The 13,498-nt window shown below is 33.6% G+C and overlaps 1 protein-coding gene across 4 annotated transcripts in view; it reads right to left on the bottom strand.

The window, feature by feature from the left end:
* The window catches only part of ST3GAL6 (ST3 beta-galactoside alpha-2,3-sialyltransferase 6), a 79,999-nt gene that overhangs the window by 25,064 nt on the left and 41,437 nt on the right, over positions 1-13,498 (bottom strand). For all 4 annotated transcript variants that reach the window (XM_051985169.1, XM_051985171.1, XM_051985168.1 and 1 more), the window contains 2 exons: positions 11,692-11,766; positions 5,216-5,319 (listed from right to left, as the gene is read on the bottom strand). In XM_051985169.1, the coding sequence (XP_051841129.1) occupies positions 5,216-5,319; positions 11,692-11,766 (179 nt within the window). The remainder of the gene's footprint in view (positions 1-5,215; positions 5,320-11,691; positions 11,767-13,498) is intronic.

Raw genomic sequence — 13,498 nt, 5'->3', positions numbered from 1 at the left:
GTTTTCGATTCTCATATTATATATATATATATATTATTTATTTATACTTTTATCTTGCTGCACAAGAAAAATCAGATCAAAAAGGAAAAAAAAATGAGAAAGAAAACAAAATGAAAGCAAACAACAACAAAAAGTGTGAGAATGTTATGTTGTGATCCACACTCAGTTCCCACAGTCCTCTCTTTGGGTAAAGATGGTTCTCTTCATCACAAGATCATTGGAACTGGCCTCAATCATCTCATTGTTGGAAAAAATCACGTCTATCAGAATTGACTTTTGATTCTCAAAAGAAGCAATAGGGAGCCATTGAAGTTTATTGAGTAGAAGAGTGACCCCATCAGACCTGTGCTTTAGGTCTGGTAGCTAAATGAGGGATGGGTTGGAGAAAGGAGAGACTTGAGGCAGACCACCAGCAAGTTACTCCAGTAGTCCAAACTTACCATTATGAGGGCTCTACCAGGATAGAAGCTATCAGGAGAGAAGGGAACATTTCCGATCTATGTTATAAAGGTTAAGTCTCCCAGCTTTGGCAACAGATTGAATACGGGGGTGAGGATGAGGAATTGAGGTTGACATTTTGGCTGCCAGTTTCAGGAACTGGAGGACAGCATTGCCCTCAATAATCATAGGGAAGTTAGGAAGTAGAAAGCTTAGTGGAAAAGACAATAAGTTCACTTTTCAATTTCAGATAACTTTGAAAGACTTAAGCTCTCTGATTAATGCAATGACTTATCATGATTCTAGGAAGCCAATGATGAAGTATGCTACTGAAAGAGTAGCTGAAAGAGTAGATAGGTATTCAAAAGAGCAGAATGAGACCTTTTTTTTTGGACGTAGACAATGAAAGAATTTGTTTACTTAACTATGTTATATGAGGATTCTGTTTTTCTTTTTTCCTAATTGAAATAAAGAAGGTAATAGGGAAGAAAGGAGACAATTTTGTTGTTAATTGAAAAAAAAAAAAAGAAATATCAAAAATAGAAATGAATCTTTCAATGCAAACAAATATGAACTTCCTTTTTAAAAAGTGTGTAACCTCCTTTCTATATTGTATGTATACATGTATGCATGTGTATATATAAAATAAAAAATATAAATAACTATATATGTTATTTTCCCAGTAGATTGGGAATCATTAGTTTTATGTAAATGTATGCTATATTCCAGAAAAATATACACACATAATGGGATGCAAATAGTTGTAAAAATGCAGTATCTAATAAATATAAACATACAATACAGAACATAAACAGTTGTGAAAATGCAATATCTATATTTTCCAAATACTTGAATCATAATTAACTAACTTTTTTGGGGGGGAGGGGGGAAGCTGGAGGAGAGGGAGTCAAAGAGACAATAATCTCGATTTTTCCTTATAGGTATAAACAGTTCCAAAATTTGTAATAAATGATATTAATTTTTAAGTAAAAGCATAGTATTAACATTATTAATTAATAGTATTAATAGTTTTTTTCTTATCGAATCTAACATGGTGGAGCCAATACTATCCCTTTCTGAACTTCTTTTGCTCTCTTCTTTTGTGTTTTTAATGGTTTCATTGATATTCTTTTCTTTCTTTTCTATTTCTTCTGCATCATTCCTACCTCGACATTCCCCCTAAATTTTGCTGCTCCCAAAGAGAAGCCCTCACTTCTAACAAGTATAATTAAGCAAGGCAAATTTGTGTTGTATTATTCCCATGTAAAAATATACATCTCAGTGATCCCTGAATCATTTTTCCACATAAAGCATCTCTAGTCCTAATTCATTATTGCATTTATCAGAATTCTTAATTCTTTTAAACTTGTTTTCCTTTACAACATTATAGTCCTTGTACATTGTTCATTTGGTTCTGTACATTTCCTTCTGTACCACTTCATCCAAATCTTTCCAGGTTTCACATAATCTGTCCTCATAATTTCATTTGGCAATTATATTCCATTACAATCATGTATCATATTGTTTTTGACTAATTGATGAGCACTCATTTTCAGTTTCCAGGTTTTTTTTTGCTATAGCAAAAAGTACTGCTATATATATTTTTGTACATATGGCTATCTTCCCTCTGTCTGACTTCTTTGAGGGATATGCTTAATAGTGTTATCACTGGCTTGGTCGTAACTTTTGAGATATAGTTGTAAATTGTTTTTCAGAATGACTAGCCTAATTCAATTCAACCAATAGTACATTATTGTGCTTGTACTCTCATGCCCCTTCTAACAAATGGTATAGTATCTTCTTTTTGTCACCTTTGCTAATCTAACAGGTAGAGTCTGAGAGCTTTTTTCATTTGCATTTTATTATTAATTTGGAACATTTTTACATGATCACCGCTAGCATGACTTTTTTTTCTTTTGAGAATTGTCTATTTATATACATTTATCTATTGGAAATGATTTTTGTTGCATTCTTTACATATCTTGAATATCAGATCTTTATCAGAGGCAGGTAAATAGTGTAATAGATAGAATGCTGGACCTGAAGTCAAGAAGACTATCTTGCTTCAGATACTTACTGTGTGAAACAGGACAAGTCATATCACCTGCCTGTCTCAGTTTCCTCCTCTAAAATAAGGATTATAAAAGCACCCACTCCCCAAGAATTATTGTGAGAAACAAACAAAATATTAATAAAGTTCTTTGCAAATCTTACAATGCTATGTAAATGCTAGCTATTATTTAATTTGCTACAAAGATTATCTCCCAGTTCACATGGTTCCCAACAACAATAATCTTTAACGCAAAAATTTTAATTTTATATAATCAAAACTGTCTATTTTGTCCTCATGATCACCTCTATCCCTTGTTTAAACAGGGAGATACTTTATACATTTTAATTTTACAGGCTAAAATTTCTTTTTGTCTCATGACATCCATTCTTCGATTCTATTTCTCAGGAGTGATGTTTTCCCCTTTCCAATCTAAGCTATTTATTCTCTTTCCCATGTTTTTTTTCGAGAGCTTTTTTTTCTTCTAGACACTTCTGGAGTCTTTATGACCAAGCCATTCCTTTATCTGAAGCTCTGTGTCTAATTTTTTGCAGGGTACTCTCTTTTTCTGCGTTTGCCTCTTGGACTTCTAACCCATCCTGATTCTATACTTTGGTCATCATTTTCTTCATGTTACACATTCTTCCAGCTTCAATTTCTAGACTGGGACTCTGTGCTAGGCCCAGAACTGCACTCTCTTCCTCAAGCAGATCCAGCCTGAAGCCATTGTTTGTTTAGAATGCTATCAACATCCCTGATGGGACAATGGGACTAGACCCTCTTCTCTGTCAGAATTCTGGTATCCCAATGAAGGGATTCATTCTGTAATTTGCCTTCTTGTTCCCTGCCCTGGTGCAGGCCCCAACCAAACAGTAAGATCTTGCCCAGGAACTTCATAGACCCCAATTCTTACTGCTACTCTGATGCCCCTTACTTATCTCCAGGTCATGTCTACAGCTTTCCGGCAGTCATCTTGGGACGTTCTGGACTGGAGAGAATGGTGGGACTTTAGGTTTAGAGCTTGAAGAAGGCTTTACAGTTGCTTCTCTCTAGTTTCCTTTATCAACATTTCTTCTGGTGCCTCTTAGAATTTTTCCAGGCTTCTCCAGGACATTTCTGACTAGAACTAAAATCCTTAGAGGACCTTTCCCTCTAATTTCATTATTAAATTGAGAAGTGTCATATGCAATTTGTATATTCATTGTATATAATTTTTCAAATTTCTAAAATAATTAAAATGGGCTGAAATTCAGGGGTATGCTGGAGCTAGTTTAGTGAAAGTTAATTGCTAAATCTTCAGTGTTGGTATTTCTATGTTAGAAATAGGTGAGCATAACAAATTGATGAGTATTACAAAATAATTATTTTAATGATTTCTTAGACTTCAGAAAATGATAGAGAAAATGTTAGTAATGTAGATTAAACTTAAAAGCAGGTTGTATTTTTTCAGAGATCTAGTTATTAAATATTTACCAGCCCATCCTTGGCTGAAATATATATTCCATATTTATACTACTGGTTTGTTTAGTAAACAGCTTTCCCACAGATGGTAGAATACTAAACTTCAGAAACACATGTCCAACAAGTTCCAAATTCATTCTTGAAAAGAAGTTACCAGTAGCTACTGAATCATCAAAGTCAATTAGGTGACAGAATACTGGCTCTGCCGTCAAAAGGACTTGAGTTCAAATTTGGCCTCAGACACGTATTAGCTGTGTGACCCTGGGCAAATCACTTAACCCTTTGCTTCAGTTTCCTCATCTGTAAAATGAGTTGGAGAAGGAAATGGCAAACCAATCCAGTGTCTTTGTCAAGAAAACTTCAAATGGAGTCAGAGAGTTGAACAATGAAATAATCACTGAAATGACTCAACAATAAGAAACAATCATTAGAGGTGTGTTAGACACCTTTCTATCTGAGAGGGGAGGATAATATGATTGATATTGTTTGTCAAATGTCACAACTTTCATATTATATATAATTTGCAATTTTGTAAATGAATAAAATTAACTACCTAAAATAAAATTAATGACCTAAATTCCTAAGTAATAGAACGGCCAAACCAGGACATAAAACAACCTAAAAATTTCTACTCTAAACATGACCTTTTAGTCTCTTATTTCATGCCATTTGGCTAGAGTAATAGCAACATTTCACAGTAGCTAGTTGCATGCTATATATATATGCTATCTATAGAAGTAGCACTAATGTTAATGTCGGAGATACTGGTAAAGTTAGGATCTGAAGCTAGTTTTTTTTGATTCCGTGACCAATATTTTTTCCTCTAACTTCCATGCTAAGACCTCTGAAAACATAGATTCAAATATGCTCAAATCTTCTCTAAAACATTAGAAGATTGTTATTATTGTTCAGTCATTTCAGTCATGTCCTGCTCTCTGTGGTCCCATTTGGGTTTTTCTTGGCAAAGATACTAGAGTGGTTTATCATTTCCTTCTCCAGCTCATTTTACCCATGAGGAAACTGAGGCAAACAGCATGAAGTATGTTGCTCACACTCACATAGCTAGTAAGTGCCCAAAGCCACATCTGAATTCATAAGGATGGGTCTTCTTATCTCCAGGTGCTATACTCTATCCAATGTGCCATCCTGAAGATAAAAATTTGCTTAACATAGAATATAAATAATCTATAAGTTGGATATCATTAAAATACAGTTTTCATAAACCATTCTACTTCAATAAGACTGAATAAGAAGAAAATTACTGACCTGATTTCTTTACTCCATAGGGTAGTGCAATCTTATCACTTTCATGAAGAGTAGCTATTGTTTTTAAATCACTTGTACACATGAAAGGATATATTCCATGAAAACTAAGGAAATGAAAAAAAGTTTGATTTTATTAAATATGACATTAACCTAATTAAGTCAACGTATAACACCTAAATTATATTACTTTGCTGTGCTTGAGTCAACAAATCAAATCATTTTTAAGTTTTTACTATGTGCCAGGTATTGTGCTTGGGCTTTATTATATATACTGTGCCACTTTGATGGTAACTTCTTTTCAAGAATGAATTTGGAACTACTTGGACATATGTTTCTGAAATTTATTATTTTACCATCTGTGGAAAACTGTTTATTAAATAAATCAATAATGTAAATATGGAATATATATATATATATTTCAGCCAAGGACAGACTAGAAAATGTTTAATAATAGGATCTCTGAAAAAATAATAATTGTTATTATTTTAAGCTATTTAAGCTTAATAAATTTAAAGCTCCAATGATAAAAGTTAATTTTAGATATTAAATTAACATTGAAAATATTACTATCAATTATCAATATCAATTATCAATTATCAGTAATAAACAATTTTAAATTTTAAATAATATTAAAGTATTAAAATTAAAGCTTTTATTAAAAATTAGTTTTAAACAGCATTAAGGCTTTGAGGACAATCTGTATATGAACTTTGTTATATATTTTGTACAAATGCCTGCATATATATGCAAATACACACACATATATGTATACATATATACATTTAATTTAAGCTGTTAATTGATTCCTACCAAATCCATGAGAAAGTATGTGATTAATCAAAAAAATTCTGAGTGTGATTCACATAGAATGCATTCTGATCATGATGTTATTGTAAAGGTAAAAATATCAAATTAGAATAAAGAATAAAGATAATACCATATGGCCTATGATTAAAGCATCTCCTATATGGCCTATTACAATAACTATTCACCATGAAATATAGGGAAATGGATAAATAAAAATATATTAACATGAATTATTGACATTTTCTAAAGAGGTTTAATAGATATAAAGCAGCTAACACAACGAGGAGGCCAAAATAGCCCCAAAATATACTTTTACAAAGTAGGAAAAATATGGCAGCCAAGAGTAACTGATGCAAATTAAAAACTCATCTACAAAAATGTTAACATATGAAAAAGATTAGATGCATCACTGCCTCAAAAATAGTGAGAAATACTGAAAGAGAAATCCAAGAAAATATATAAGATCAAATGAAGTTATATCTTCCCAAGAATATTAAAGAACGAATGAGGACAACACACAAAAACAGAACAGCTCTGATATTATTTTCTAAGAAACTATTGGCTTTATCTAGTTAATGAATAACTACAACATTTAGCCCTAAAAGACAAGGAAGAGTTGGACTAGGTAAACCACTCAAAACAACAGTGATAAAAGATTATGCTACAACCACTGATGCCCAAGTTGATCAGTTCTATGAAGATCTACAACATCTTCTAGAAATAACACCAAAAAAGTCCCCAAAATATCATATTCATCATATGAAATTGGAACGCTTAAATAGGAAATCAAAAGCTAATAATACAAGATTCTTTGATTAATATATCAGAGATTTCATCCCATAACCTTTTCATTATCAGTATTTCATTATCAGGTGAAAAGATGGGGAGATGTATAATAAATGTCAATGAAAGCAGAATTATGAGTTTCTCTAGATACTTCTTTCTGCAGATAGCATTGTTGAATTCATCAAGCCCATACTAACTAAGCCTTCTTACTGAGGATTAAAACTATTCAAGTGTTTGGCTTAATCATGCACACTAAAAACAAAACAAAAAACAAAAAGAATGCATTTGGGAAGGAAGGCCAAATTTTGTGGCCAACTGATGCTGTCAGAGTAAAATATTATATCAGGGTAGGCTTTTTTACATATTGATGGTGTTTTCCTGAATGGTTTTCCACTCTATTTTTATTTTTTGCAATATAGCATCCTATACAGGTTCTCTTGAAAGGGAAAAAGGAACACACACTGGGAAATATAGGTGATGAAAAGTATGTCTATCTTGGGACAGGCACTGAAGATAAATAATAAACTAGTCTTTGAATTTAATAAGAGTAAACTGAATTATTTGGGAAATTATATAATATCTTCAAAGATCCCATCTTCACCCTTGAAACAAAAATCTATATACTAATGTCAATATCCTTTAAATGACATATTACCACAAATTATTAACTATTACAAAATTCAAAAACAAAATGGAGCTGTAGGGTGGACAAAATTAGGTTCCAGAATATCTCCAATGATATCTATTAAGAAGTGAGGGAAGAAAGGGACACAGGTAATAAATATACAAGGTCAGATCTGAATTCAGATATCCCTGGTTTCATACCCAGTACTCTATCTACTGTGCCACCTAGCTTCTTATAAGACATCCTTTAGGAAATGTATAAGCAGAAAAGAAAATAGACTGGTCATGAAGCAAGAGTGAAGAATAGCCATTTTGGCTGAGTAAGACACTAATGTCTGTGTGATAAAAAAGATCCTGATTGGTGTTTCTTGGCCTGGAACCTGTGAATTTTTATTTAAAAAAAAAACTACTTTAATATCAATTTGAATATAAGTCATTTACTTGATAATCCTATGCAAACAGAAGAGATCCTCAGACTCCATTAGACTGAGCCTGGAATACATGACATTAAAGGATATTAAAAAAAAAAAAAAAAAAAAAAAAGATTAAGAATTCCTGAATTAGAAGATGATCCCTCAGCCTGATGGGTGGACCACATATGGAAGACTTATGGCAAAAGCAAAAATGAGAGTGAAAAGCTGAGAGAGGATTGCAATCCACAGTGTTTGGATGGAGGGCTCACATTACATTGATGAGAACACAGATAGGAATAAGAAATAAACATAATACAATAAAAGGACAATGGACCAGCAGTCAGCCTGCCTCTGCTGCTCACGACTTACATGAGCTTCATCAAATCACTTCCTCTTCCTCAGACTCAACTATCTCGCATATAAAATGAGAGGGGGCTGTATTTGAAATATCTTTCCATCTACAGCTATGATCCTATAACATGTAAAATGTTTCAATTTTTTTATCAATTATTAAAACTGATGAAGGAAAAAAAGCTCCAGGAATCAAAATCTTGAAAATTAGGGGGAAAAAACTCTGAGTTTGCTTAGTCCACCTGCTGCCTAAAACTTGAATCTTTTCTACAAGGTCTATGGCAAATAGGCAAACAGCCTCTGCCTGAAGCCCTGGAGGCAGTATATTCTATATTCTTAAGTCCAAAAAATTATTTGATTAGGATTTAAAATGCCATTAAGATCATAGGATTAAAGAATTAGAGTGAGGTATATAATACAATAAACACTAATAAATTATTATAGTAATTTAGTGTTTGATAAACCCAAAGATCCAAGCATTGGGGGTAATCAACTCATTATTTGACAAAAGTTGCTAAGAAAACTGGAAAGACAAAATCTCATACTGTATACCACAATAAGATCAAAATGGGTACATTTAGATATAATGAGTTATATCATAAGAGAGGAAAGGAACCTGGAAAATTTTACCCATCAGATCTATGTCTAAGGGAAGAGTTTATGACCAAATAAGAAATAAAGAAGATCATAGGAAGTAAAATTACCTAATTTTGATTACATGAAATTGAAATGTTTTTGCTCAAACAAAATCAATGCAACCAAGATTAGAAGGAATATAAGAAACTGGGGGAAAAAACTTTAATAGCAAGTTTCTCTGATAAAGGCCTCAATTCTCAACTATAAAGTCAACTCCATCAAATTTACAAAAATAAGAGCCATTCCTTAATTGCTAAATGGTCAAAGGATATAAACAGGAAGTTTTCAAAAGAAGAAATAGAAACTATCTTTATTCATATAAAAAATGTTCTAAATAATTACTGATTAGAAAAATGCAAATTAATTCAACTGAGGTACCACCTCATATCTATCACATTAGCTAACATGACAGAAAAGAAAATGACAAATGCTAATGGGGATGTGAAAAAATTGGGACATTAATATACTACTGGTAATGTCACAAACTGGTTCAAACCAAATTTGGAACAATTTGGGGAAAACCACTATATCTGTATCCCAAGAAATCAAAGAAAATGGAAAAGTGATGTGGCTGATGTAGATACCAAATGAAGGCACGGACTTAATGTTGGGATTTGGTATGGGATGAATTCACAATGGCCATTCTATTTGGCAGAAGATCAGTTTATTTAGGGAATGGGTTATATACAAAATGATGGGATACAATAGACACCAGAAATGGTAAATATGAAATAGAGTTGGGAGAGTATAGAAAGGGGTTTTAATAATTAATGATAGAAAGGACAAGTTTCCTAATGGAACTTGCCAGTTAGCAAGGAAACATCCTTGAACTTGAGGCATGCCCTAAACTGGCAGGCTAAATCCTGAAAGGGACTTAGCACCCCCAAAAGAATTAGTTAGCTATAAGAGTGTTGTGCCACAGTTCCCTTTTATTGTCCTGCCTCAGTTTCCCTAAATTGTTCTGTTTCCCTAATTGTTCTGCCTCTGTTTCCCTAAATTGTCCTGACTCAGTTTCCCTAAATTGTTCTGTCTCAGTTTCCCTAAATTATTCTGCCTCAATCCCGTTACTTGCACCCCCCCCTCCAGTTCAAGTTCATTAGGACTGATATAACTCAGGGCTAGTTACTCTAAAGTTATAAATTGTAAATGTGTAAACTCAAGATAAGGGAGTTCAGACTTTCTAACTCCTAACTCCTCCTAAGTCATCAAGAATTTATGGTCCTAACCCCCTATCCTGTCAGAACCAGATTGATAGTCTGTTCCTGCTCTCAGTGCTTGTGCAAATATACTTCATGGGAAGTACCCATTAGCTGCTGGATGCTTTGGACATCAGCCCTGGTCAGCATACCCCCAAGAACAATCTCTCCCTCTCAAATAAAATATTACAAACTCGCTAATCTCTATCTTGTCTCAGTTTCTCTGGCATTACAAGAGAAGGAGGAGGGGGGAAGGTCAGGAGATACACCACAAGACATTGGGGAGGGACAAGGGGAAAGTCACCACAAGACAGAGGGCCTTGGCAGACTGACCCACCTAGGGCAGTAAGTGTGGCATGGGCCATAAGGAGATTGTATAGGGAAAATTTAACCTAGAGACATGACTAGGGTTTCTGACAGGGCATGGCAAGGTGAGGCTGCCCAAGACCCCTAGAGAGGGTGGGCCTCAGGGGTTTGACATAACTTGGATTTCTGACTAGATGACCTCCCCAGAGGATGGAATCATGGAGCTAAATGATCTCTATCAGTACCTTCTCCCTGCCTACCTCAAGGATCAATTTTTATCAATTCTTCAGTTTCTCTCTGTCTGACACACTCACCATTCAGGACCTCATCAAAACAACTTATATGTACAAAAATATTTATAGCAGCTCTTTTTACAGTGGCAAAGAGAATTGGAAAGTGAGGGTATTTTCATCAATTTGGGAATAGGTGAACAATTTGTGACATATGATTATCATGGGATATTACTGGTCTATAAGAAATGATGAGCAGCTTAGAGATTTATAGATATCTTATATATCTATATACCTGGGATTGCATAAAAATTTCTTGGGCAAAAAGGGATCACAACAGGAAAAATGCTTAAGAAGCCCTGATATATACTACTAAATATGACTGCTAAGCTCCTTTGTTTTCCTTAGGTTTTTCTTTTCTGAGTGGGAGGATTCACTGGAAGGTAAAACTGATTTTTTAAAAATATCAATAAAATATCAAAAAAACTTATTTTAAAAAATCTGAAAATAGGGTTGAATAAGAAGTATGGATAATTGACCTTTAAATGAAGGAGAAAACACAAAACTGAAGTTTTTAAATCACTTTATACTAAATTTTTCATCACTTCCTATTTGGATTCACTATAAAGATATGAGTTAAGAAGAATACAGAAAGGACTACTGTTTTTGATGAATTCATTGTATTTCCTTATACCTTTAGACAGAGTAATTCATATTTATGCTAAGCGTAAGTTTTTACATAATGGAAATCAAAGTCAATGTCTAAGCTTGAAAGGTAATCTCTGGAAGCAAAAAAGGGTAGGGTCAATTTAGGGAACAACAGAACATCAGAGAGGAAAAAAAAAATTTTAAGAGAAGCTGTCAAATGGTTGACCTTTTCACCAACAAATTCTGTCCAACCTCATTCAGGCAAACCCACACAAATTTCAGAGTTCTTTAAAATCTGAATACATTCATAGAACTAAAGCTAAGAAACAGGATATTCAGACTTTTCCTAGTGTATGTCTAGTTGACAGTGTTACAATGTTACTATTATATGCATTTGCCTTAAAACAAAGGAATACCAAAAAAATATGGTTTTGAGACAAAACAATAACAACATCCCATATTTCCCTTTCGATTTTTACCTCAGTAAAGACTCAAAAGCAGGCTTCAGTGAACAAGAAAGCATTGGTGATCTTTTCATTTCTATAACTCGCAGCCTATGAAACAAAAACATGAATAATTGATTAATTGTAGTCCTGCTAAAAGAAAAACAAATCCTTCTATAACCTCAGTAACTTCTCTTAGAATTACTGTATTCACTTCAGACCTATGATTTCATTGTTGTAAGGATCTCTCTAACAATATAGTTTAGCAATAAAGCAAATAAGCAACAATAATTGCTTCATATTAGTGAAGATGGCTGCAATTCCAAGTATCTGAGGACATGACTAAAATATTAATTAGAAAATATTTAATAAAATCAATAAAAATAAAATAGAATGAAGATAATGGCTAAATCAATATACGGCCAGCAAGGATTGTTATGTACAGTGTAGTGGCCCCTATTTCTGAGTTTGACAACACTAGCCTGAAGCACACCAAGAAATCAAGTAATTTACCCAGGTTCACATAGGCCATTTTATGTAAAAGGACAGCTTACTTGAATCTTGAGGCCAGCTCTCTGCTACATCTTGTTCTTTTGCCTATAGTATATCACATATCCTCTATGTTACCTAAGGATTTGTGGCATCTATATTTTGTTTCTATAATCTGAGGAAATTGAGCTGGGTAATTAATCAACTAGGGAATTAAACTAAGGAAAAGAAGAAACTGATTTCAATTCAATTCAGTAAATACTTATCAAGTGCTACTATGTGACAAGAATTGAGCTAAGCATTGTGGGACTAGAAAAAGAGTCAGAGGTCAGTCCCTGCTCTCAAGGAATTTACAATCCAATGTGAAGAGACAACAGGCAAGCAAAATATATACAAAATAAGCTATTATAGACAATAAATGAAAATAATTAAGAAGGAAAGTACTTGAATTAAGAGGAGTTAGGGAAGGCTTCCTGTAGGTGGGATTTTAGTTCCCAGAAAGAATGGCATGAAGACCATGGACTGATGGAAAATGAAGGAGGATTAGGAATATGATAAAAATAAGAGAATAGAAGGCAAAAATAAACATTCATTTGATCTCTTAAATCAAATTGTCTAAATAATCAAGAACAGAACTAAGGTTCCCACTTTCAAAAAAAAAAAAATGTGCCTCTTCTGAGTAAACTGGGCTTGATTAATTTTTTTTTTTTTTAAGAATGATCAAATGTTAAGATGGAAAGTAATGTGAGTGGACTATCTTCCCCTCTCCTGAAGAAGCCCAAATCCTGCTTGTATAGAATAATGTGAAGTCAAAATATACTGTTAATTAATTCATCTTGTCTCCAATCTAGTTAGCATCTTTAAAGATATTCACAAATAGGTCTAGGTCTAGGATCTGGTTTGCCAGGTGAATTCCCACATGAGAACCCTTAAGGCTGTATTTCCCCTATAAAAGATCTGTATATAATAAAGACCTTTGCTTAATTCCTTTCAGGACTAAGCCTACTATGAAGTACTCCCTCTCTCTCTCCCTCAGTGCCTTCCCTTCAATGGTGCCTTTCTCCTTACTCTAGCTGATTCTAGTTAATCTGCTAAAATCCTCTATGGATCTAACCTGCCACTCACTGGTGGCTTCCTCCCACCTCATAGAGTATATTTTCTTTTTCCTAGTTAAATGTGAGTTCCCCAGAAGAGTTTGTGTTTCTCCTTGCTAATTATAAGCTCTCCCAACTCTATTTAGTGTTTGCTGCTCCTAGTGAAGAGGGATCCTGATACTCTAAAAATCCTTAAAGGAGAAAATTTCCTTCAACTCTGCCTTAGTGAGGGACAAACAGTTTTATCCTAGTTATCTAGG

This window comes from Antechinus flavipes, chromosome 3 (assembly GCF_016432865.1).
Source record: "Antechinus flavipes isolate AdamAnt ecotype Samford, QLD, Australia chromosome 3, AdamAnt_v2, whole genome shotgun sequence".
In the NCBI taxonomy this organism is placed as follows: Eukaryota; Metazoa; Chordata; class Mammalia; order Dasyuromorphia; family Dasyuridae; genus Antechinus; species Antechinus flavipes.
Note: the sequence above shows the minus strand (reverse complement) of the source record. Positions and strands in the feature narration are given on the sequence as shown.